The sequence below is a fragment of the Pongo pygmaeus genome, chromosome 6 (assembly GCF_028885625.2).
Source record: "Pongo pygmaeus isolate AG05252 chromosome 6, NHGRI_mPonPyg2-v2.0_pri, whole genome shotgun sequence".
Lineage (NCBI taxonomy): Eukaryota > Metazoa > Chordata > Mammalia > Primates > Hominidae > Pongo > Pongo pygmaeus.
Window position 1 is genome coordinate 11,814,841 of NC_072379.2, and position 24,484 is coordinate 11,839,324.

A 24,484-nucleotide genomic window follows, 5' to 3' on the forward strand; every position below is an offset into this window, starting at 1 on the left:
GCGTATGTTGAATACTATGTATACAGTTTCAGGGGGATCAAGGTCCTCTGAATCTTGGAGGACCAAGAACCCAGTTAAAGATACTTACCTAGAATGACATTATCCTAAGGTCATTGATCCTTTATCAAGGATTTTTATTTTCCTTTTTTTTTTTGTGAGACGGAGTTTTGCTCTTGTTGTCCAGGCTGGAGTGAAATGGCACAATCTCGGCTCACTGCAACCTCTGCCTCCCAGGTTCAAGTGATTCTCCTGCCTCATCTCCCAAGTAGCTGGGATTACAGGCATGTGCCACCACACTCAGCTAATTTTTGTATATATATATTTTTTTGAGATGGAGTCTTGCTCTGTCGCCCAGGCTGGAGTGAAATGGCACAATCTCGGCTCACTGCAAACTTCGCCTCCCAGGTTCAAGCAATGCTTCTTCCTCAGCCTCCCGAGTAACTGGGATTACAGGCACATGCCACCATGCCCAGCTAATTTTTGTATTTTAGTAGAGACAGGGATTCACCACGTTGGCCAGGCTGGTCTTGAACTCCTGACCTCATGATCTGCCCGCCTCAGTCTCCCAAAGTACTGGGATTACAGACGTGAGCCACCGCATCCGGGCTAATTTTTGTATTTTTAGTAGAGACAGAGTTTCACCATGTCAGCCAGGCTGATCTCAAACTCCTGACCTCAGGTAATCTGCCCACTGCAGCCTTCCAAAGTGCTGGGATTACAGGTGAGGGCCACTGCATCCGGCCAGAGTTCCATTTTTAAAATCTGAAAAGACGGACTATTTTTATTTGGGAAAAATAAAGAGTTCTGGTTGTGAAAAGAAGTAAAATAGGACAGTATCAAGAGGGAGAGTAGGGGGCATGGACTTTTATATTTTAGACAGGAGAGAGAAGAGTGTGCTGATTTCTGAAATTGCAGCAGGATGTCTGCCCCCTGGGAAAATGGAAATGAGGGAAACAGGCTTGGCCACTTGCAAAGTGAACTTTAAACTAATATACGTAGCAAAGGGCCAGAGACAAAAGAACTGCCTGGCAGGAGGGGGCTGGTTAAATAACCCCGGAACACTAGGTAGCCCTACAAGGAATGAGGAAGACTCACAGTGCCCTAGATCTATTGTTAAACCAAAAAGGAACTTTGAGCCAGGCAAGGTGGCTCATGCCTGTAATCCCAGCACTTTGGAAGGCAGAGGCAGGTGGACCACCTGAGATCAGGAGTTCAAGACCAGTCTGGCCAACCAACATGGTGAAACCCCGTCTCTACTAAAAATACAAAAATTAGCTGGGTGCAGTGGTGCGCACCTGTAATCCAACTACTCGGGAGGCTGAGGCAGGAGAATCGCTTGAATCTGGGAGGCAGAGGGTGTAGTGAGCCAAAATTGCACCATTGCACTAGCCTGGGTGACAGACTGAGACTCGGTCTCAAAAAAAAAAAAAAAAAAAAAGGAACTTTCAAAATAGAGGGTAGAGAATATGAGAATATGCACCCATTTGTGTTTTTTAAACAATTGCATACAATAAACGGGCTTGCAGACGAAGAAAATTTCTGGGAAGAGACCCAAGAAGCCCCCAGAAGGTAGGGGGATAAGCTGAAAAATTGTTAAAGATTTTATTTATTTATTTTCTGAGACAGTGTCTCCCAGGCTGGAGTACAGTGGCGTGATCATAGCTCACTGCAGCTTCGACCTCCTGGGTTCCAGTGATCTTCTTGCCTCAGCCTCCTAAGTAGCTGGGACTACAAGCGTGCACCACCATGCCCGGCTGATTTTTGTATTTTTTGTCAAGACAGGGTCTCACCATGTTGCCCAAGCTGGTCTCAAACTCCTGGGCTCACGCATTCCTCTTGCCTCCGCCTCCCAAAGTGCTGAGACTACAGGCATGAGCCACCGCGCCTGACTGAATTTTTAAAGATTTAGAGAGGGCTGTCAGCTGGGCACAGTGGCTCATGCCTCTAATCTCAGCACTATGGGAGGCCAAGGTGGGAGGATCACATAAGGTCGGGAGTTTGAGAACAGCCTGGCCAACATGGGGAAACCCTGTCTCTACTAAAAATACAAAAATTAGCCAGGTGTGGTGGCATGCGCCTGTAATCCCAGCTACTGGGGAGGCTGAGGGAGGAGAATCTCTTGAACCCAGGGGGCAGAGGTTGCAGTGAGCCGAGATCGTGCCTTTGCACTCCAGCCTGGGCAACAGAGTGAGACTCTGTCTTTAAAATAAAATAAAATAGGGCTCTCTCCTCTCTGGCAGTACCCCACTCCCCACAACAGTAGGGCAGTTTGCCACTCACATTCTTGCATAAAGGTCCACAGCCCAAAGGGCAGCGGCAGGAAATGTTCCTGGCAGGGGTTCTTTGTCTGAAATTTTCCGCCTAGAGATGGTGTCTTTTTTTTTTTTTTTTGAACTCCTCAAAGGCTGGGGTTTGTTCAACACACCCAACGGGCCACCAGTGCTCTGAAGCAACTGAAAATGAATGACGTGGCCCAAGAAAGAATGTGACTGTTGGCCACAAAATGGGGAGTGGTGTTGAGCAAAGAAATTTAAACTCTAATACCCATAGTCCCAGCACCTGGGGAGGTCCAAGTGGGAGGATCGCTTGAGCTCAGGAGTTTAAGACCAGCCTGGGAGACAAGGCAAGACCCCATCTCTACAAAAAATAAAAAAATTAGCCGAGTGTGGTGGGACACCCCTGTGGTCCCAGCTACTTGGGAGACTGAGGCAGGAGGATCACTTGAGCCCAGGGGGTCCAGGCTGCAGTGAGCTATGATGACACCACTGCACCCCAGCCTGGGTGACAGGGTGACATCTTGTCTCTAAAAAAAAAAAAAAAAAAAAAAAGGGCCAGGTGCAGTGGCTCACGCCTGTAATCCCAGCACTTTGGGAGGCCAAGGCGGGTGGATCACAAGGTCAGGAGATCAAGACCATCCTGGCTAACATGGAGAAACCCTGTCTCTACTAAAAATACAAAAATAAAATAAAATAAAATTAGCCGGGCATGGTGGTGGGCGCCTGTAGTCCCAGCTACTCGAGAGGCTGAGGCATGAGAATGGCGTGAACCCGGGAGGCGAAGCTTGCAGTGAGCCGAGATTGCGCCACTGCACTCCAGCCTGGGCGACAGAGTGAGACTCTGTCTCAAAAAAAAAAAAAAAAAGGACAACACGTGGGGGTGGGGTATGGGTAGAGGGTATTTGCAAACTGTTAGAACTTTTCAGATGAATGAACGGCAAGCACATGTACCTTATTTTAGATTTGCCACAAGGGAACCAGTGAAAAGGGTGAGCCTTTTCTTTTGTTTTTGAGATGGAGTTTCACTCTTCTTGCCCAGGCTAGAGTGCAATGGTATGATCCTGGCTCACTGCAACCTCCACCTCCCATATTCAAGTGATTCTCCTGCCTCAGCCTCCCAAGTAGCTGGGACTACAGGCGCATTCCACCATGCCTGGCTAATTTTTGTATTTTTAATAGAGATGGGGTTTTGCCATGTTGGCCAGGCTGGTCTTGAACTTCTGACCTCAGGTGATCTGCCTGCCTCAGCCTCCCAAAGTGCAGGGATTACAGGCGTGAGTCACCTGCCCAGACAGGTGAGCCCTTCCAAAACATGTTCCAAGGGGCTGGGACTTACATAAGATAATTATCTGGGGAAGACTGGTTTACTCCTCAGGGCTGTAAAGCCATCTTTTTTTTTTTTCCGAGACAGAGTCTCTCTGTGTCGCCAAGGCTGGAGTGCAGTGGCATGATCTTGGCTTACTGCAACCTCTGCCTCCTAGATTTAAGTGATTCTCCTGCCTCAGCCTCCTGAGTAGCTGGGATTACAGGCGCCCGCCACCACGTCCGGCTAATTTTTTTTTATTTTTATTTTTAATACAGATGGGGTTTCACCATGTTGGCTGCAAAGCCATCTTGCTTTTCTTTGTTGTGCAGGTTACACCAGGGTCCTGAGCTGGCGCCATCACCGGAGACGCCAGGTGATGTCCATTCATCAGAAATAATGAGCAAAGCAGCTATGACTTCTAATCAGACCATCCCTCCAGGGTGTCAGATGGAGGCCAATTAGTGGAGGCACTAGACAACCAAATTCTGCCTTTCCAAGCAAAACATCAGAAAGTGTTCTAGCCCTTAGCATTGATGCTGGAACCCAGTGTCTTGCTTCTGCTTGGGTTTTCATGATCTTTCTTTGCTCTGGGTGAGCTGGGGGCTGGTTCTAGGATCAGAACCTTCAGAGGCACTAAGAAATGCCACCTGGAGTGGAGTTAAAGAAGTTCTTTTTTTTTTTTTAACTCATAATATTGTCAGAGGCGGGTGAACCAGAGCAACTCCATTTTGAATAGGGACTGGATAAAATGAGGCTGAGACCTATTGGGCTGCATTCCCAGATGGTTAAGGCATTCTAAGTCACAGGATGAGATAGGAGTTTGGCACAAGATACAGGTCATAAAGACCTTGCTGATAAAACAGGTTGCAGTGATGGCCAGGCGCGGTGGCTCACGCCTGTAATCCCAGCACTTTGGGAGACTAAGGCGGGCGGATCACAAGGTCAGGAGATTGAGACCATCCTGGCTAACATGGTGAAACCCCGTCTCTACTAAAAATACAAAAAATTAGCCAGATATGGTGGCGGGCGCCTGTAGTCGCAGCTACTCGGGAGGCTGAGGCAGGAGAATGGCGTGAACCTGGGAGGCAGAGCTTGCAGTGAGCCGAGATCGCGCTACTGCACTCCAGCCTCGGCGACAGAGCGAGACTCCATTTCAAAAAAAATAAATAAATACATAAAACAGGTTGCAGTGAAGAAGCCGGTTAAAACCCACCAAGACCAAGATGGCGACGAGAGTGACCTCTGGTCATCCTCACCGCTACACTCCCACGAGCGTCATGACAGTTTACAAATGCCATGGCAATGTCAGGAAGTTCCCCTATGTGGTCTAAAAAGGGGAGGCATGAATAATCCACCCCTTGTTTAGCATATTATCAAGAAATAATCATAAAAATGGGCAACCAGCCACCTTCGGGGCTGCTCTGTCTATGGAATGGCCATTCTTTTATTCCTCTACTGTCTTAATAAACTTGCTTTCACTTTATGGACTCACCCTGAATTCTTTCTTGCGTGAGATCCAAGAACCCTCACTTGGGGTCTGGGTAGGGACCCCTTTCCTGTAACACTATCATTCTCAAGTTTTGTTTTTTTTTTGAGATGGAGTCTCGCTCTGTCACCCAGGCTGGAGTGCAGTGGCGCGATCTCAACTCACTGCAACCTCCGCCCCCCAGGTTCAAGCGATTCTCCTGCCTCAGCCTCCCGAGTAGCTGGGATTACAGGCACGCTGTAATTTTTGTATTTTTAGTAGAGACGGGGTTTCACCATCTTGGCCAGGCTGGTCTTGAACTCCTGACCTCATGATCTACTCGCCTCGGCCTCCCAAAGTGTTGGGATTACAGGCGTGAACCACTGCGTCCGGCCCATTCTCAAGTTTTGTTTTGCTTTGTTTTGTTTTGTTTTAGAGACAAGGTCTCACTCTGTTGTCCAGGCTAGAGTGCAGTGATGTGATCACGGCTCACTGCAGCCTGGAACTCCTGAGCTCAAGCGATCTTCCTACCTCAGCCTCTTAGAGTGCTGGGATTATAGGCTTGAGCCACTGCATTCAAACTCAAGCCCTTTTTCTTTTTTAATCTAAATTCCTTTTTTTCTTTCTTTATGAGTTGGGGTCTTGCTCTGTTGCCCTGGCCAGAGTGCAGTGGCTGGATCATATCTCACCGCAACCTCCAACTCCTGGACTCAAGTGATCCTCCCGCCTCAGCCTCTGGAGCTAGGAATACAGGCACTCACCACCATGCCTGGCTAATTTCTATATTTTGTTTGGTAGAGATGGGGTTGCATTATGTTGGCCGGGCTGGTCTCTAACTCTTGGGCTCAAGAGATCCCTCCACCTAAGCCTCCCAAAGTGCTGGAATTACAGGTGTGAGCCACCGCGCCCAGCCCAAATTGACTGTTTTTTTTTTTTTAATTTCACTTTTCCCCCTGTGATACAGCCCCAGGAGATCCCCAAATAAATTCTTAAAACAGTCTTATGACTCTAATGTCAGAAATCCTATCTATAGGAACAATGGTATGCAATGGTCAGGAACTAGTGCCACCTGACTTTTAGCAACAAGGAAGTGGGCCAAAATGCAGCCTGATTAATGCTTAATTATAATTCTATTTCTGTCCAGAACCCAGCATGCAGTTCTTGTCACTCCTGTGGGGATAGTTTCATTCTCATTGTAAATGAATATTCTGGTGTGTTGGTTTGGGATATATAAGTTGTTCAAGAAAAGGGATCAAGCCTGGTGCGGTGGCTTATGCCTGTAATCCCAACACTTTGGGAGGCTGAGGTGGGTGGATCACCTGAGGTCAGGAGTTTGAGACCAGCCTGGCCAACATGGCAAAACCTCCATCTCTACTAAAAATACAAAAATTAGCTGGGTGTGATGGTACACACCTGTAATCCCAGCTACTCAGCAGGCTGAGGCAGGAGAATCACTCAAAACCTGGGAGGCGGAGGTTGCAGTGAGCCAAGATAGCGCCATTTGCACTCCGGCATGGCCGACAGAGCGAGAATCCACCTCCAAAAAAAAAAAAAAGAAGAAAGAAAGAAAAGCAAAGCATGCTTGGTGACCGTGCTAGGTTTTTTGAGATAAGTTTTTTGTTAAATAAGAGCAATTTTGTTTAACTTGGGGGTTATTTAAAGATTGTTTCAAAATATGGATTTAGGAAGGAAATAGAAACAAGGTGGGAAGAAGGCCAGTAAGTAGGAGAAATGTGAAAAAAAGTTATAAGTATGAGGATGTATTTTTGGTAAAGAAAGTTGAAAAGAGAGTAATTTTTCATTTTGCATAAGAGAGGACTTTGGTCAAAATCAAGAGGAAAGGAAAGTAAATTTCTGTCCTAAAGTAGATTGCTAATATAAAAAAAGAAGTATAGGACAAAATCAAAGATTTAAGGAAGTTGTAGAAGGTTTGTGGAAGATTAATCTCATGAAAGGAATTTGGTGTGTGATTAAGCTGGCTGAAATTAAAAGGGGATTATTTATAAGATTTTCAGCCAGGCGTGGTGGCTCATGCCTGTAATCCCAGCACTTTGGGAGGCCGAGGCGAGCTGATCACCTGAGGTCAGGAGTTCGAGACCAGCCTGCCCAACATGGCGAAACCGCATCTCTACTAAAAGTACAAAAAGTTAGCCGGGCGTGGTGACAGGCGCCTGTAATCCCAGCTACTCACAAGGCTGAGGCAGGAGAATCACTTGAACCCAGGAGGTGGAGATTGCAGTGAGCCGAGATCACGCCACTGCACACCAGCCTGGGTGACAAGAGGGAAACTCTATCTCAAAAAAAAAAAAAAAAAAAAAGCCATAAATATTTATAAGATTTTCTAAAAATTGAACTTTCTTTTCCTTTATTTTATTTATTTACTTTTTTTGAGACAGTTTCACTCTGTCACCCAGACTGGAGTGAAGTGGCGTGATCTCGGCTCACTGCAACTTCCACCTCCCCGGTTCAAGCGATTCTCCTGCCTCGGCCTCCTGAGTAGCTGGGATTACAGGCATGCGCCACCACACCCGGCTAATTTTTGTATTTTTAGTAGAGACGAGGTTTCACCATGTTGGTCAGGCTGGTCTTGAACTCCTGACCTCGTGATCTGCCCACCTCAGCCTCCCAAAGTGCTGGGATTACAGGTGCGAGCCACTGTGCCCGGCCTAAAATTGAAGCTTCTTTTGAGGCAGGGTCTCACTCTGTCACCCAGGCTGGAGTGCAGTGGCATGATCATAACTCACTGTAGCTTTAATCTCCTGGGCTCAAGTGATTCTCCCACTTCAGCCTCCCAAGTAGATAGGACTACAGGTGTGCACCACCACACCTGGCTAATTTTTACTTTTAGTAGCGGTGAGGTCTTCTCATGTTGCCTAGGCTAAAAACTGAGCATTAATGTTGAAAGTACACTGATGGATACAAGGCCGCAATTTGGGCCCCTATGTTGCAACCACAGAGTTTTTCTGGACCATTGATCTACCCTTTAGAAGAAAATTGTAAAAGATTTTTCTTTACCTTTTAGGTAACTGGCCTAGGAAATAGAGAATCTGTTTCATCAAGAATATTGGCCAGGGCCGGGCGTGGTGGCTCACGCCTGTAATCCCAGCACTTTGGGAGGCCAAGGTAGGCGGATCACGAGGTCAGGAGATTGAGACCATCCTGGCTAACACAGTGAAACCCCGTCTCTACTAAAAATACAAAAAAATTAGCTGGGCGTGGTGGTGGGCACCTGTAGTCCCAGCTACTCGGGAGGCTGAGGCAGGAGAATGGCGTGAACCCAGGGGGTGGAGCTTGCAGTGAGCCGAGATCACGCCACTGCCCTCCAGCCTGGGTGACAGAGTGAGACTCCATCTCAAAAAAAAAAAAAAAAAAATTGGCCAGGCATGGTGGCTCACACCGGTAATCCCAGCACTTTGGGAGGCCAAGACCATCAGATCACCTGAGGTCAAGAGTTCAAGACCAGCCTGGCCAACATGGTGAAACTCTGTTTCTCCTTAAAATACAAAAATTAGCTGGTGTGGTGGCGAGCACCTGTAATCCCAGCTACTTGGGAGGCTGAGGCAGGAGAATTGCTTGAACCCAGGAGGCAGAGGTTGCAGTGAGCTGAGATCACACCACTGCACTCTAGCATGGGCAGCAGAGCAAGACTCCCTCTCAAAAAAAAAAAGAGTATTTACTGTGCTTTGTGTCTTTGAAATCTTTTCTCACTTTGGTTTTATTTCACAGTGACTTGTGATCTTACTTTGATCAAGCGTTTTAAAACTTTGATATTTGACAAACTTTTCAAAAATCAAAATTAAGGCAGACACAGTGGCACACACCTGTACTCCCAACACTTTGGGAGGCTGAGGCAGGATTGCTTGAGCCCAGGAGTTTGAAACCCACCTGGGCAACATAACAAGATCCCATCTCTACAAAAAATAAACAAAATTAGCTGGACATGGTGGCACATGCCTGTAGACCCAGCTACTCTGGAGGCTAAGGTGGGACAATCACTTGCTTCAAGAGTTCGAGACTGCAGTGAGATATGATTGTGTCCATGCACTCCAGCCAGGGTGACAGAGTAAGACCCTAGCTCAAAAAAAAAAAAAAAAAAAAATCAAAATTAAGTATTTTTGACCTCAAACTAACTTTAGGATGTTCCAGAGGACCCCTGAACCTCTCAAAGGATCTGAAAAAGAAGAAATATTAAACCAATTGGGCTTATCTGATATATTAAATTATATGAGGCTGGGCACAGTGGCTAATGCTTGTAATCCCAAGGGACGCCAAGGCAGGAGGGTTGCTTGAGCCCAGGAGTTTGAGTCCAGCCTGGGCAAAATATCGAGACTCCCGTATCTACAAAAAATTTTTCATTTTTTTTTTTTTTGAGACAGAGTCTGGCTCTTGTGGGCCAGGCTGGAGTGCAGTGACGCCATCTCGGCTCACTGCAAGCTCTGCCTCCCAGGTTCAAGTGATTCTCCTGCCTCAGCCTCCTGAGTAGATGGGATTAAAGGTGCCTGCCACCTTGCCTGGCTAATTTTTGTACTTTTAGTAGAGACAGGGTTTCGCCATGTTGGCCAGGCTGGTCTTGAAGTCCTGACCTCAGGTGATCCACCTGCCTCCGCCTCCCAAAGTGCTGGGATTACAGGAATGAGCCACTGCACCTGGCCAAAAAATTCAAAAATTTTAAAAATAAAATAAAATATAAGGCCGGGCATGGTGGCTCATGCCTGTAATCCCAGCTCTTTGGGAGGCCGAGGCAGGCAGATCATGAGGTCAGGAGTTTGAGACCATCCTGGCTAACACGGTGAAACCCCATCTCTACTAAAAATACAAAAAATTAGCCGGGCGTGGTGGCAGCCACCTGTAGTCCCAGCTACTAGGGAGGCTGAGGCAGGAGAACGGCATGAACCTGGGAGGCAGAGCTTGCAGTGAGCTGAGATCGCATCCCTGCACTCCAGCCTGGGTGACAGAGCGAGACTCCGTCTCAAAAAAAAAAAAAAAAAAAAATACATAAAATAAATTGTAAGAGGACTGGCAAAATAAGAAATATTTCACCTTGAGATATATTTATATGGGTATGTTATTAATATATTCAAAAATTGTATAACATATCTAAAAATCTGATGTGTCTTGGTATAAATGGTATCAGTCAATTTTGGTTCAGAAATAACATTTTTGTCAATTATGTCATCACTACCATGGACTCAGACCAGGTTTTGGCTGTGGTCACTTGAAGTCTTCATGTCCACACTTAATTGCTTTAGTCTAATGTCTTTCTGAAAGCTTCTTGCAGGCAATTATAATCCCAGAGAGTTATGTCTTCAAGGAGCTTCATGGAAAGAATGAAGTCTGACAAGTACGGGTTTCTAATAACTTTGAGTTCACACTATTGAACTAAATTTCCAAAAGTCGGCCAGGCACAGTGGCTCATGCCTGTAATCCCAGTACTTTGGGAGGCCGAGGTGGGCGGATCACCTGAGGTCGGGAGTTCGAGACCAGCCTGACCAACATGGAGAAAACCCGTCTCTACTAAAAAAAAAACACAAAAAAAAATTAGCTTAGCTGGTCGTGGTAGCAGATGCCTGTAATCCCAGCTACTCGGGAGTCTGAGGCAGGAGAATCGCTTAAACCCGGGAGGTGGAGGTTGCGGTGAGCTGAGATTCTGCCGTTGCACTCCAGCCTGGGCAACAAGAGCGAAATTCTGTCAAAAAAAAAAAATTCCAAAACTCGAATGAAGAAACTGATGGGTTTGTGAAATTGCTAATACAGATCAGAGCAAGAATTAATTACAAGACTGAATGAACTGATGAAAAATAATTATTAATCTTTTTTTTTTTTTTTTTTTTTTTTTTTGAGATAGAACCTTACTCTGTCGCCCAGGCTGGAGTACGGTGGTGTGATCTCGGCTCACTACAACCTCCACCTGTCAGGTTCAAGCGATTCCTTTGCCTCAGCCTCCTAAGTAGCTGGGATTACAGGTGCCCGCCACCATGCCCGGTTCATTTTTGTATTTTTCCTTTTTTTTTTTTTTTTTTGAGACAGAGTTTCATTCTTGTTGCCCAGGTTGGAGTGCAATGGCGCGATCTCAGCTCACCGCAACCTCTGCCTCCCAGGTTCAAGCGATTCTCCTGCCTCAGCCTCCCTAGTAGCTGGGATTACAGGCATGTGCTACCACGCACAGCTAATTTTATATTTTCAGTAGAGACAGGGTTTCTCCATGTTGGTCAGGCTGGTCTCGAACTCCCGACCTCAGGTGATCTGCCCGCCTCAGCCTTCTAAAGTGCTGGGATGCTGGGATTACAGGTGTGAGCCACTGCGCCCGGCCTCATTTTTGTATTTTTAGTAGAGATGGGGTTTCACCATGTTGGCCAGGCTGGTCTCGAACTCCGACCTCAGGTGATCCACCTGCCTAGGCCTCCCAAAGTGCTGGGACTGCAGGTGCGAGCCACCTAACTGGGCCTGAATCTTTTTTTTTTTTTTTTTTTGTACGGCAGGGTCTTGGCTCTGTCACCCAGGCTGAAGTGCAGTGGTGTGATCATGGCTCACAGCAGCCTTGAATTCCTGAGCTCAATCGATCCTCCCACCTCAGCCTCCCAAAATGCTGTGATTACAGGTGCGAGCCACTAGACCCAGCTGAATTATGGATTTTTAAAGCCGCTTTATGTCAAACATTGTGGGTTCTTTTAATATTGTTTTCTAGATTTAAGGAAACTTTTTTAAGCTTTGTATAATTTATAGTAATCTCGTAAAGTACTTTTGAAAACAAAAATGAAAACATTTGCTTTTCCTCTCTACCTGAACTCTCCAGAATTTAGAAGCAATATATGATTATTCTTTATTATTATTATACTTTAAGTTCTAGGGTACATGTGCACAACGTACAGGTTTGTTACATACATATACATGTGCCATGTTGGTGTGCTGCACCCATTAACTCATCATTTAGCATTAGGTAAATCTCCTAATGCTATCCCTCCCCCATCCCCCCACCCCGCAACAGGCCCAGGTGTGTGATGTTCCCCTTCCTGTGTCTATGTGTTCTCATTGTTCAATTCCCACCTATGAGTGAGAATATGCGGTGTTTGGTTTTTTGTCGTTGCGATAGTTTCCCGAGAATTATGGTTTCCAGCTTCATCCACATCCCTACAAAGGACATGAACGCATCCTTTTTTATGGCTGCATAGTATTCCATGGTGTATGTGTGCCATATTTTCTTAATCCAGTCTATCATTGTTGGACATTTGGGTTGGTTCCAAGTCTTTGCTATTGTGACTAGTGCTGCAATAAACATACACTTGCATTTGTCTTTATAGCAGCATGATGTATAATCCTTTGGGTATATACCCAGTAATGGGATGGCTGGCTCAAATGGTAATTCTAGTTCTAGATCCCTGAGGAATCGCCACACTGACTTCCACAGTGGTTGAACTAGTTTACAGTCCCACCAACAGTGTAAAAGTGTTCCTATTTCTCCACAGCCTCTCCAGCACCTGTTGTTTCCTGACTTTTTAATGATCGCCATTCTAACTGGTGTGAGATGGTATCTCATTGTGGTTTTGATTTGCATTTCTCTGATGGCCAGTGATGATGAGCATTTTTTCATGTGCCTTTTGGCTGCATAACGATTATTCTTATGTTTACAGCAACATGGTTATTTGCATAGGTTCAGTAAGAATCTGTTCTCTGGCCAGGCACGGTGGCTCACACCTGTAATCCCAGAACTTTGGGAGGCCAAGGCAGGCAGATCACTTGAGATCAGGAGTTTGAGACCAGCCTGGCCAACGTGGCGAAACCCTGTCTCTGCTAAAAATACAAAAATTAGCCAGGTGTGGTGGCATGCACCTGGAATCCCAGCTACTCGGGAGGCTGAGGCAGGAGAATTGCTTGAACCCGGGAGGCGGAGGTTGCTGTGAGCCGAGATTGCACCACTGCATTCCAGCCTGGGTGACAGTGAGATTCTGTCTCAAAAAAAAGAAAAAAAAAAAAAAAAAAGGAGGGCCAGGCATGGTGGCTCACGCCTGTGATCCCAGCACTTTGGGAGGCCGAGGGGGAGAATCACGAGGTCAAGAGTTCGAGGTGACTATAGGGAGAAAAATTATATTTCAATAGAAAAATGATAGTTTACCTGTTATTATAGTAATGTTCATTGTTTGAGTTACTTATCTACCTGTAGACTGGATTAGATTCTGGATTCTTCTAGTTTTCTCTGATGTCTGGCTACAATCTCCAATGAAGAATGAGAACTGGCTGGGCGCGGTGGCTCATGCCTGTAATCCCAACATTTTGGTAGGCCAAGGCAGGAGGAGCAATTGAGGTCAGGAGTTCAAGACCAGCCTGGCCAATATGGTGAAACCCCGTCTGTACTAAAAAAATAAAATAAAATTAGCCGGGCATAGTGGCGTGCCCCTGTAATCCCAGCTACTTGGGAGGCTGAGGTGGGAGGATGGTTTGAACCAGAGAAGTCGAGGTTGCAGCGAGTTATGGTGGTGCCACTGCAATCCAGCCTGGGCAACAGAGTGAGACCCTATCTCAAAAAATTAACCCACACCCGAAGTATTGGTTAACAGAGGCTTTCCAATGCCATAGGAAGTTTCTGGAAACTTTAGGGAAAGAGGAGGATTAAACAATGGAGTCAAGAGAACTCTCAGTGGCTTGCCACTGCCTTTCATTTCCAGTCTAGTTCCTCTAGGAGGCAGGCAGGCCGAGCCCTCTGAATCGCTGCTGGAGGCTGTCTCTCCTGGCAAAGGCCCAGGGAAACTCCTGCTGAGGCCCATCTGGAGGCTGGCAGGGAGCTGACATTCACGGCCACATCTTAGTCATAACTCCTCCCCTCCCCTGACATAGCCACTTCCTCTTTCTGCTGAGAAAAGAAGTTGAATGAAGGACAAGCTCTCAGAACGTTGCAACCTCTAAGAACTTGAGTATAAGGAAGAGACAGGTGTTGATTGCAAGAACCGTTCCCCGGTGTCTCCTGGCTCATAGAACAGCTCCAACAACACATGCTTGGATGCCAAGTGTGCCGTGAAGACCAATTCTTGCTATAACCCTGATGGAAAGAACTTCCCCATCTGAACAGAGGATGGTGATAAGTAAACAGATTGTCAGGGGTAGAAGTGCCCATCGGACCCCAAGCCTGGAGCATTTTGCCAGAGACCCCCTTTTTTTTTTTTCTTTTGAAACGGAGTCTTGCACTGTTTCCCGGGGTGGTGCAATCTTGGTTCGCTGCAACCTCCGCCTCCCGGGTTCAAGCAATTCTCCTGCCTCAGCCTCCCAAGTAGCTGGGACTACAGGCACATGCCACCACGCCCGGCTAATTTTTGTATTTTTAGTACAGACAGGGTTTCACTATGTTGGCCAGGCTGGTCTTGAACTCCTGACCTTGTGATCTGCCCACCTCAGCCTCCCAAAGTGCTGGGATTACAGACGTGAGCCACCACGCCCGGCTCAGAGACCTCTTGCGTGAGCCATGATTCTACCAAGCGCTCTACTCATTCCCCCAAGCAATCAAGTCATCCCCTTTTACAGATGAAGTCACCTGCTAAGCTAGAAGTGGCAGGAAGAAGCCAGGTGTGGTTTGTGGCTGCTTGGGAGGCTGAGGCAGGAGGAACGCTTGAGCCCAGGAGTTGGAGTCCAGCCTGGGCAATGTAGCAAGACCTCGTTTCAAAAAAAAAAAAAAAAGAGTAGCAGTTGGGACTAGGGCCTGGGGATATGGCTTCAAGGATGTTTCCCAGCCTGCAGGTGCATTCTCTGCCATTCCAGTTGATCATCTTGACAGGGAAAGTCTACCAGCACACGCATGCTTAGATGGGCCAGCATCTCCCTTATCTGGCCCATGAGGCCTCCCTCTCCAGGCCAAGCCCAACTCTTTACTAGGCATTGAGGCCTTCCATGCCCCCAGGGCACAGATTCTCCCTTCTCTCCCCCCTTTTTTTGAGATAGTCTCACTCCAACACCCAGGCTGGAATGCAGTGGCATGATCTTGGCTCCCTGTAACCTCCATCTCCCGGGTTCAAGTGATTCTCCTGCCTCAGCCTCCCCAGTGGCTAGGACTACGGGCACCCACCACACACCTGGCTAATTTTTATATTTTTAGTAGAGATGGGGTTTTGCTATGTTGGCCAGGCTGGTCTTGAACTCCTGGTCTCAAGTGATCCCCCCACCCCGGCCTCCCAAAATGCTAAGATTACAGGTGTGAGCCACCATATCCACCTCCCCATGGTTGAGGATTTACTTCTGGATCACCACCTCCAGGAAGCCTACCTCCGCAACCCCTAGGCAATTTTGTTTTTTGAGAGGGTCTTGCTCTGTCACTTTGGCTAGAGCGCAGCAGGAGGCAGCAAGGCTGGGACCCGGGCAGTGAGTACAGCTCACTGCAGCCTTGAATTCCTGGGCTCAAGTGATCCTCCAGCCTCAGCTTCCCAAGCAGTTAGGACTACAGGCACGTACCACTGTGCTCAGCTAATTTTTGTATTTTGTAGAGATAGGGTCTCACCATGTTGCTCAGGCTGGTCTTGAGCTCCTAGGCTCAAGCCGTCTTCCCACTTCGGTCTCCCCCAAAGTGCTGGCATTACAGGCCTGAACCACTGTATCTGGCCCTTTTTGACCCCCAGGCTGTTACTCCCCTATAGATCACACCACAACCTGCTTAGGCCGCAAGCGGCTCACCCAGAACAATCCCTTCGTGCCACAAGTCCCTGGCTCAGTGACCTTAACCACTCAAATCACCTGGGGTTTTTTTTTTTTCCCCCCTGAGATGGAGTCTAGCTGTTGCCCAGGCTGGAGTACAGTGGGTGATCTCAGCCCCCTGAAACCTCTGCCTCTCCCAGGTTCAGGCAATTCTCCTGCTTCAGCCTCCCAGCTAGCTGGGATTACAGGCACCCACCACAATGCCCAGCTAATTTTTTTTGTATTTTTAGTAGAGACGGGGTTTCACCATATTAGCCAAGCTGGTCTTGAACTCCTGACCTCAGGTGATCCACCTGCATTGGCCTCCCAAAGCGCTGGGATTACAGGTGTGAGCCACCGTGCCCACCCCACCCTGGGATTTAAGATGCAAATTTCTAGGTCTGGGATGGGGCTTTAAATGATACACTTCCAACAAATTCTCGGGTGATGCCAACGTTCACAGACCACACTTAGAGTATCAAAGGCCTTCCTGCTCTCAGTAGGTCCAAAGCTACCCAAACCTTGCTCTGAATGCACTATAGACATGTCTATACCCGAGTCAACACGCTGGAGCCCCTGCCCTCAGCCAGACAGGCCATGCCAGTTGCACCTGAGCGTCTTTCAGCTTTCGTCAGCTTATGCCTAATCCTGCTCAGTAGGTGCCACCCCCATCTTGCCCACGAGGACTGGCAGGCTCACAACAGGTAGCCAGCCAGGCTGGGACGCCGCAGTGAAAGTGAACTTCCCTGAGCGAGAATGGCTTGAGTTTGGGGCAAGCCTGGAGCCAGCTACTGAGGGATGTGAAGCCTCCCACGGAGGTACCATGAACACCTTCCCCAGAGAAGGGGGCACAAGTTCCCTGGGTATCCTCCTTGGGGCACCATTCCCTTACTCACTCCTAGGGACTATGGCCAAAACCTGGGGGAGGGAAGCAGCCTATTTAGGGAGAGTGACAAAGGTAGGGGGAGGTTGAGAAGCGGCTCCCCTCGGTGACAGTGAGGCCTCATGTCTGTAATCCCAGTGCTTATGGAGGCCAAGGGGAGAGGATCATGTGAGGCCAGGGGTTCGAGGCCAGCTTGGGGAACATAGCAAGACCCAGTTCCTACCAAAAATAGAATTGGGCAGTGGCTCATGCCTGTAGTCCCAGCAACTCAGGAAGCTCAGGCAGGAGGATTGCTGGAGACCAGGAGTTCCAGGTTGCAGTGAGCTGTGATTGTACTACTGTATTCCAGCCTGGGCAACAGAGCCAGACCCTTCTCTTAAAAGGGACAAATCAAAACAAACCCAAAACCCAAGCAGGTTCTCAGCTCTCCTGAGGCCTCCTACCACCAAAGCAAAAGCATCCACCTCAGAGCCACCTCAGGACCACTGGCTTATGACATGGGGCTGCCTCCTGGAATGGCTTGGAGTGCCAGTCACCCTTGCTACAGCTTTGACAAGTTCATACCAACATGCCCCAAGAATAGCTTCAAGCCCAAGGTGACAGCTAAGACCAGGCAGAAGCAGTACTCTGATCACTGCCGTACTGGGAGGGCCCAATCACGACTGGCCTTCTGGCCTCTAGCATCTGGCCAGAGCTGGCTGCCTGCTTGCCTTGGAGAAGCGGGCCTGGAAGCTCTCCCCTCCCCACTCCCATGTCTAGAGTCAAATCCATGGGGGCCAGAGATACAAGATTCTTTGCTAGCCTAGAAGTAAGGCGAGTCCAGCCGGACTGACCTTCATCTAAGAGTTTCCATGTTGGTTCCCATGGAGGTGATAGATTTCTATTGTCTAAGGACATGAACCCTGCCCAGTTTAGAGACACAGTAGTGCTTGCTGGACTATGCTGTGTGAGTGCACGGGGCGGGTGGTATACAGTCTTCCCCACCCGACACAGTCAGTACTAATTCTGACCTTCCATCTGACCACCACACCACGACCAGATATTGCTTTCTTTTATTCGGAAGCAGACACAGGGCGGGAGGCAGTGCGACACCTCCTGGTGAGAACCAGGATAACAGCAGTCAGAGTCAGGGATGCCACCACGGCCAGGCCTATACCCAGCAGCACCACTGAGGTGTCAGAAGGCAAGGCCCACTGCTCTACTTCATAGTCACCACTCCTGTCCAGGAAGATCAGTGGCCCCACGGTGACATCTGCTTCTTCTGTCACTGTGGAAGGAGAACACACACCCAAGGGTCATCTTAGTCCCTAACTGGGAACTGGGTTGGAGGTTTTATTCTGCCTCGGTGGGCTAAACTAATATGTTGTCTTTTTTGTGTGGGCTAAGAAACAGTTTATAGGCAAAAAAAAAAAGACAGCTTTCTCGGCCAGGTGTGATGGCTCATATGCCTGTAATCCCGGCACTTTGGGAGGCCGAGGCGGGCAGATCACCTGAGGTCAGGTGTTTGAGACCAGTCTGCCCAACATGGCAAGACCCGTCTCCACTAAAAATAAAGTTAGCTGGGCATGGTGGCAAATGCCTGTAGTCTCAGCTACTTGGGAGGCTGAGAATAGCTTGAACCTGGGAGGCAGAGGTTTCAGTGAGCAGAGATCGTGCCATTGCTCTCCAGCCTGGAGAACAGAGCTGGACACCATCTCAGTACAGGGGAGGGGGAAGAAAAAAGAAAAAGCTTTCTCATACAGAGAAAGCAGGTCACCCAAGAGGGATTCCCTAGTACATCATCTTTTTTGTAGAGACAGGGTCTTGCTATGTTGCCCAGGCTGGTCGAGAACTCATGGGCTCAAGTGATTTCCCTGGCCTCAGCCTCCCTAAGTGCTAGGATTATAGGTATAAACCCACTGTTCCGGCCAGATTATTATTTTTTTGAGAGTTTTACTCTTGTTGCCCAGGCTGGAGTACAATGGTGCAATCTCAGCTCACTGCAACCTCTGCCTCCCAGATTTAAGCGATTCTCTTGCCTCAGCCTCCCAAGTAGCTGGGATTAGAGGCATGTACCACCATACCTGGCTAATTTTGTATTTTTAGTAGAGATGGGGTTTCTCCATGTTGGTCAGGCTGGTCTCAAACTCCTGACCTCAGGTGACCTGCCTGCCTTGGCCTCCCAAAGTATTGGGATTATAGGTGTGAACCACTATGTCCAGCCAGATTATCTTAACAGTCGCTATATTTCCCCTACATGCCTAATTATATCTCAGTAGAAGCCTAGGATGACAGCAGAGCTACCCTGGCTGCCACCGAAGTAGAGGACTGTGAGCCCCTCCTGCTTAGCCCCAAGATTTGTGTTAGGGAAAGGTAGCTGCAGGCCTAGATACAAGCAGTTTTAATGGAGGACAAGACCACCCTGAAATGACAGCAGGTACCCTCAACTGAGTAGGGGAAAATGAACAGTCTCTTGGCTGTCCTGTGACATACCATGCCTGCGGTTACGGGAAGCAGACCTGGACCACTGGCTCACGACATGGGGCTGCCTCCTGGAATGGCTTGGAGTGCCACAGTCACCTTTGTTACAGCATTGACAGATGTCAGCCGGGCCTTCCACTGGGAACCAGCTGAGATGAAAGACAAGCAGCTTAGATTTTTGTTGCCTCTGCAGGAAGCAGTTTGCTGATAATATATTGGGGGAAATAGACAAGGGGTCGCAGATTCAGTTTCTACTCCAGTCACGGAGCACCTGTCCTCCTCACCTGTTGGAAGGCTTGCTGAAGGAACAGGCTTTGTTGAGTTCATCTGGGTCCTGTTCAGCTAGGGTGACCTTCAGGTGGCAGGTGATGTATATCTGCAAGGAATAACAGCTAGTTCCAGGCTGTGCCTGGAGTTTAACACACCAGTTCTCATATAACCCTTAACCCTTTAAAGAGTGAGAAGGGGCCAGGTGCAATGGCACACACCTGTAATCCCAGCACTTTGGGAGGCCAAGGCAGGTAGATCACCTGAGGTCAGGACTTCGAGACCAACCTGGCCAACATGGTGAAACCCCATCTCTACTAAAAATACAAAGTTAGCTGGGCATGGTGGTGGGTACCTGTAGTCCCAGCTACTTGGAAGGCTGAGGCAGGAGAATCGCTGGAACCTGGGAGGCAGAAGTTGCAGTGAGCCGAGATCATGCCATTGCACTCCAGCCTGGCTGAGAGTGAGACTCTGTCTCATAAAATAAAGAGGGAAGGAAGAGCCTCATCTCTAAAATGGTGTAAAGGTTCACTTACCCAATGTTAGAGTAAGTAGCAACTAGTTTTAGACTGGAATCCAGCACTTATTCCCCCAGTCTTTTCCAAACTTACCCAATCATTGAGTATGCTTGACCCTGGGCTTCTGAGACAGGGTCTGTCACCCAGGCTGGAGTACAGTGGTGATGACTCACTATAGCCTTGACCTCCTGGGCTCAAGGGATCCTCCCACCTCAGCCTCATGAGCAGCTGGAATTATGGGTACAAGCTACAACACCTGGCTAATTTTGGATTTTTTTTTTCCCCCTTCTTCCAGAGATGAGGTTTTGCCATGTTGCCCAAGCTGGCCTCAAACTCCTGGGCTCAAGTGATCTGTCCGCCTCAGCCTCCCAAAGTACTGGGATTACAGGCGCAAGCTATCCGTGCCCGGCCAATCCTGGGCTTAACTCAGCATTGCTAAACCCCACGCCCATCCCCAGGTGACCGAGGTGAATGGTAGACACCTTACTAGCCAGCAGCTTAGCTGGGCTTCTGACGCTGCCACCTGCCACTTGACTAGTTGACAAGCTACTTTTCTTCAGGGATGTAGTCACTGTATTGCCAGCTAAGGCAAGACCAAGTTGTTTGTGACCCGAGGTCCTTAGGCACATAAAGAAGCCTTTTGGACTTGCTTCTATGGAGTTTCCACTTCAGACTTAAGAGGGTTTTTTTGTTTTGTTGTTTTGTTTTTGAGGTGGAGTCTCACTGTTGTCCAGGCTGGAGTGCAATAGCACGATCTCAGCTCACTGCAACCTCTGCCTCCTAGGTTTGAGCAATTCTCCTGCCTCAGCCTCCCAAGTAGCTGGGATTACAGGCACCTGCCATAATGCCTAGCTAATTTTTTTTGTATTTTTAGTAGAGACAGGGTTTCACCATCTTGGCCAGGCTGGTCTTGAACTCCTGACCTTGTGATCCACCTGCCTTGGCCTCCCAAAGTACCGGGATTACAGGCATGAGCCACGGCGCCTGGCCAGACTTAAGTTTGATGGCTCACTCCTTGGGCAAGCTTCCCTGGGCTTTTCCTCCTTGCATACACCTCTGCTATTAGTCAAGCCTAGGTCAGCCTCCCTTCACCTGTAAGGGATATGATGACCAGAAGACTCACCAGGCTGATCCCCTGACAGTCCTGGCCTCTGGGAAATGTTTACCCACCCTTGTTAGACAAGTATGAGGGAATGAACCCAATATGAGCTCCTGCTGGGAGCTGAAGGACCCCCCTACCCAGGGAATAGTCAACTACCCTGTAAGCTCCGTCCCCTAACCTTTTTTTTTTTTTTTTTTTTTGAGACAGAGTCTCACTCTCTAGTTCAGGCTGGAGTACAGTGCTGCAATCTCAGCTCACTGTAGCCTCTACCTCCTAGGTTTGAGCAATTCTCCTGCCTCAGCCTCCCAAGTAGCTGGGATTACAGGCACCTGCCATAATGCCTAGCTAATTTTTTTTGTATTTTTAGTAGAGACAGGGTTTCACCATCTTGGCCAGGCTGGTCTTGAACTCCTGACCTTGTGATCCACCTGCCTTGGCCTCCCAAAGTACCGGGATTACAGGCATGAGCCACGGCGCCTGGCCAGACTTAAGTTTGATGGCTCACTCCTTGGGCAAGCTTCCCTGGGCTTTTCCTCCTTGCACACACCTCTGCTATTAGTCAAGCCTAGGTCAGCCTCCCTTCACCTGTAAGGGATATGATGACCAGAAGACTCACCAGGCTGATCCCCTGACAGTCCTGGCCTCTGGGAAATGTTTACCCACCCTTGTTAGACAAGTATGAGGGAATGAACCCAATATGAGCTCCTGCTGGGAGCTGAAGGACCCCCCTACCCAGGGAATAGTCAACTACCCTGTAAGCTCCGTCCCCTAACCTTTTTTTTTTTTTTTTTTTTTTTTTTTGAGACGGAGTCTCACTCTCTAGTTCAGGCTGGAGTACAGTGCTGCAATCTCAGCTCACTGTAGCCTCTACCTCCTAGGTTTAAGTGATTCTCTTGCCTCAGCCTCCCAAGTAGATGGGATAATAGGCACCCACCACCACACCAGGCTAGTTTTTGTATTTGTAGTCGAGATGGGGTTTCCCCATGTTGGCCAGGCTTGTCTTGAACTCCTGGCCTCAAGTGATCCACCTGCCTTGGCCTCACAAAGTGCTGGGATTATTGGCATGAGCCACCGTACCTGGCCAAGCCTTCTCATTTTAGACTGACATTCCATCCTGCCACTGGGGCTAGGGGCCATTTTGACAGAGCCAGGGCTCAGTCTAGCCTTGGCCTGCCCCCAGGTCAGTTTCCCTTCATATTCCAGGCAGGGCTGAAATTCCTCCCTGCTCAGCCTCGGGCAGAGCAGGGCAATTCTGCCACCTTCCAGCAGAAGCCTCAGAGCCACAAGCCTCAGTCACCACCTAGTGGCCAAGTGTACCAGCAGAGAAACTTGAAAGCACGTAAATTCAGACTTCTAGAAACAAGCCAGTTTAGCAGTTGTCTGGCTGCCCATCTTAGCCACCTGCCCTCCAAGTAAGAGGCTTCCAAGGCCCTGTTTATTCCACAAAGGAAATGTACTTTCATCCTTAGCTTCTTCCTAGTATGTTTTTCTGGTGCTAACTGGAGTCTAAGATCCCAGGGTAGTTCCCCTATAGCGGCCTTTTAGAAGCAGGGTCTAGGCTGGGTGTGGTGGCTCATGCCTGTAATCCCAGCACTTTGGGAGGCTGAGGTTGGTGGATCACCTGAGATCAGGAGTTCGAGACCAGCCTGGCCAACATGGTGAAACCCCGTCTCTACTAAGAATACAAAAGTTAGCCAGGTGTGATGGCGGGCGCCTGTAATTCCCAGCTACTCAGGAGGCTGAGGCAGGAGAATTGCTTGAACCCAGGAGGTGGAGGTTGCAGTGAGCTGAGATTGTGCCATTGCATTCCAGCCTGGACTGCAGAGCGAGACTCCAACTCAAAAAATAAAAGCTACTTGAGGCTGGGCATGGTGGCTCACGCCTGTAATTCCAGCACTTTGGGAGACTGAGGCAGGCGGATCACCCGAGGTCAGGAGTTTGGGACCAGCCTAGACAACATGGTAAAACCTTGTCTCTACTAGAAATACAAAACAATTAGCTGGGCATGGTGGCGGGTACCTGTATTCCCAGCTACTTGGGAGACTGAGGCAGGAGAATTGCTTGAACCTGGAAACCTGGAATAGCTGGGACTACAGGTACCCACCATCATGCCCAGCTAATTTTTTGTATTTTTAGTAGAGAGGGGGTTTCACCATGTTAACCAGGATGGTCTCAATCTCTTGACCTCGTGATCTGCCCACCTCGGCCTCCCAAAGTGCTGGGATTATGGGCATGAGCCACCACACCAGGTGATTTACTTCTAACCATTTACTTCTAACCAGTACTTCCTGGCTAGATGTCGGTCCTTGCACCTGCACTTCCTACCGCATCCCTCCCCACCTCAGCCATCAGAGGCAGTTCCCATCTTCATTCCTTCCTTCTCCTTCCCTCTAAGTGTCAATTTGAGCTTTCTAGTTTAGGTTCTCAAGGGGAGGCCCCAGACAGGCAGAACCAACACTTAAGAATGCAGATTCTAGGCCTCACTCAACCACCTGAATCAAACCCTGGGTTGGGGCCCAGTCATCAATTTCAACAAACCCTCCAGGTGAGGATGATGCCTTCAGAATCACTAGCCTAGCCTATGACCAAATTCAAGAAGCCACCCTGGCTAGGAAGTTCACACTGGCTTTCTTTGCCCCTGCAGAAAGCTTCCAGGGGGGCTAACACCTGCCTTTTATTTATTTTTTTTGGAGATGGAGTCTCACTGTCACTCAGGCTGGAGGTGCAATGGCACAATCTCTGCTCACTGCAACCTCCGCCTCCCAGGTTCAAGCTATTCTCCTGCTTCAGCCTCCCAGGTAGCTGGGATTACAGGTACCCAACCACCACACTCAGCTAATTTTTGTATTTTTAGTAGAGTCGGGGTTTCACCATGTTGGCCAGGCTGGTCTTGAACTCCTGACCTCAAGTGATCCACCCCCGCCCCCCCCTTGGCCTCCCAAAGTATTGGGATTACAAGCATGAGCCACTGTGCCCGGCTTCTACCTCTTAAGGCTTCGTATTGTTCATCCTTCTGCTTGAAGGCCTCACTAAAGCTCATGGCTTTACTTGTAAGTGAGTTACTGGGACAGAGCTCTAAGTCATTTGCTTAAGGGTAGAGCTAGTGAGTGACCCCATTCAGTAGGATATGAAGGTTGCAAGTTCAGCCTTCTTCCAGGCTGTTAAAGCTCTTACCATGTTTCTGGAGTCATTAGCAAAGTGGAAGACATCTACTGTGAACTGGAGTGTATCTGGCCCGGGTCGAGGAACTTTGAATGCAGAAGAGGCATCAGTGAGACCGTCGACAAGACAGCTTGGAAGAGAACAGAATGGTGTTAACACCAGACAGGTGGGCCGGGCATGGTAGCTCACGCCCATAATCCCAGCACTTTGGGAAGCCAAGGTGGGTGGATCACTTGAGATCAGGAGTTTGAGACCAGCCTGGCCAACATGGCGAAACCCCGTCTCTACTAAAAATACAGAGATTAGCTGGGCGTGGTGATGGGTGCCTGTAATCCCAGCTACTTGGGAGGCTGAGACAGGAGAATCACTTAAACCCGGGAGGCAGAGGTTGCAGT

General features: G+C 48.6%; 1 protein-coding gene across 2 annotated transcripts in view; it reads right to left on the reverse strand.

Moving 5' to 3' along the window:
* Nucleotides 1–17,616: 17,616 nt before the first annotated feature.
* The window catches only part of ZP3 (zona pellucida glycoprotein 3), a 43,604-nt gene continuing 36,736 nt past the window's right edge, over nucleotides 17,617–24,484 (reverse strand). For both annotated transcript variants that reach the window (XM_054496551.2, XM_054496550.2), the window contains 4 exons: nucleotides 24,102–24,219; nucleotides 19,325–19,416; nucleotides 19,053–19,189; nucleotides 17,617–17,847 (listed from right to left, as the gene is read on the reverse strand). In XM_054496551.2, coding sequence (XP_054352526.1) covers nucleotides 17,633–17,847; nucleotides 19,053–19,189; nucleotides 19,325–19,416; nucleotides 24,102–24,219 — 562 coding nt within the window. In that variant the 3' untranslated portion in view covers nucleotides 17,617–17,632. The remainder of the gene's footprint in view (nucleotides 17,848–19,052; nucleotides 19,190–19,324; nucleotides 19,417–24,101; nucleotides 24,220–24,484) is intronic.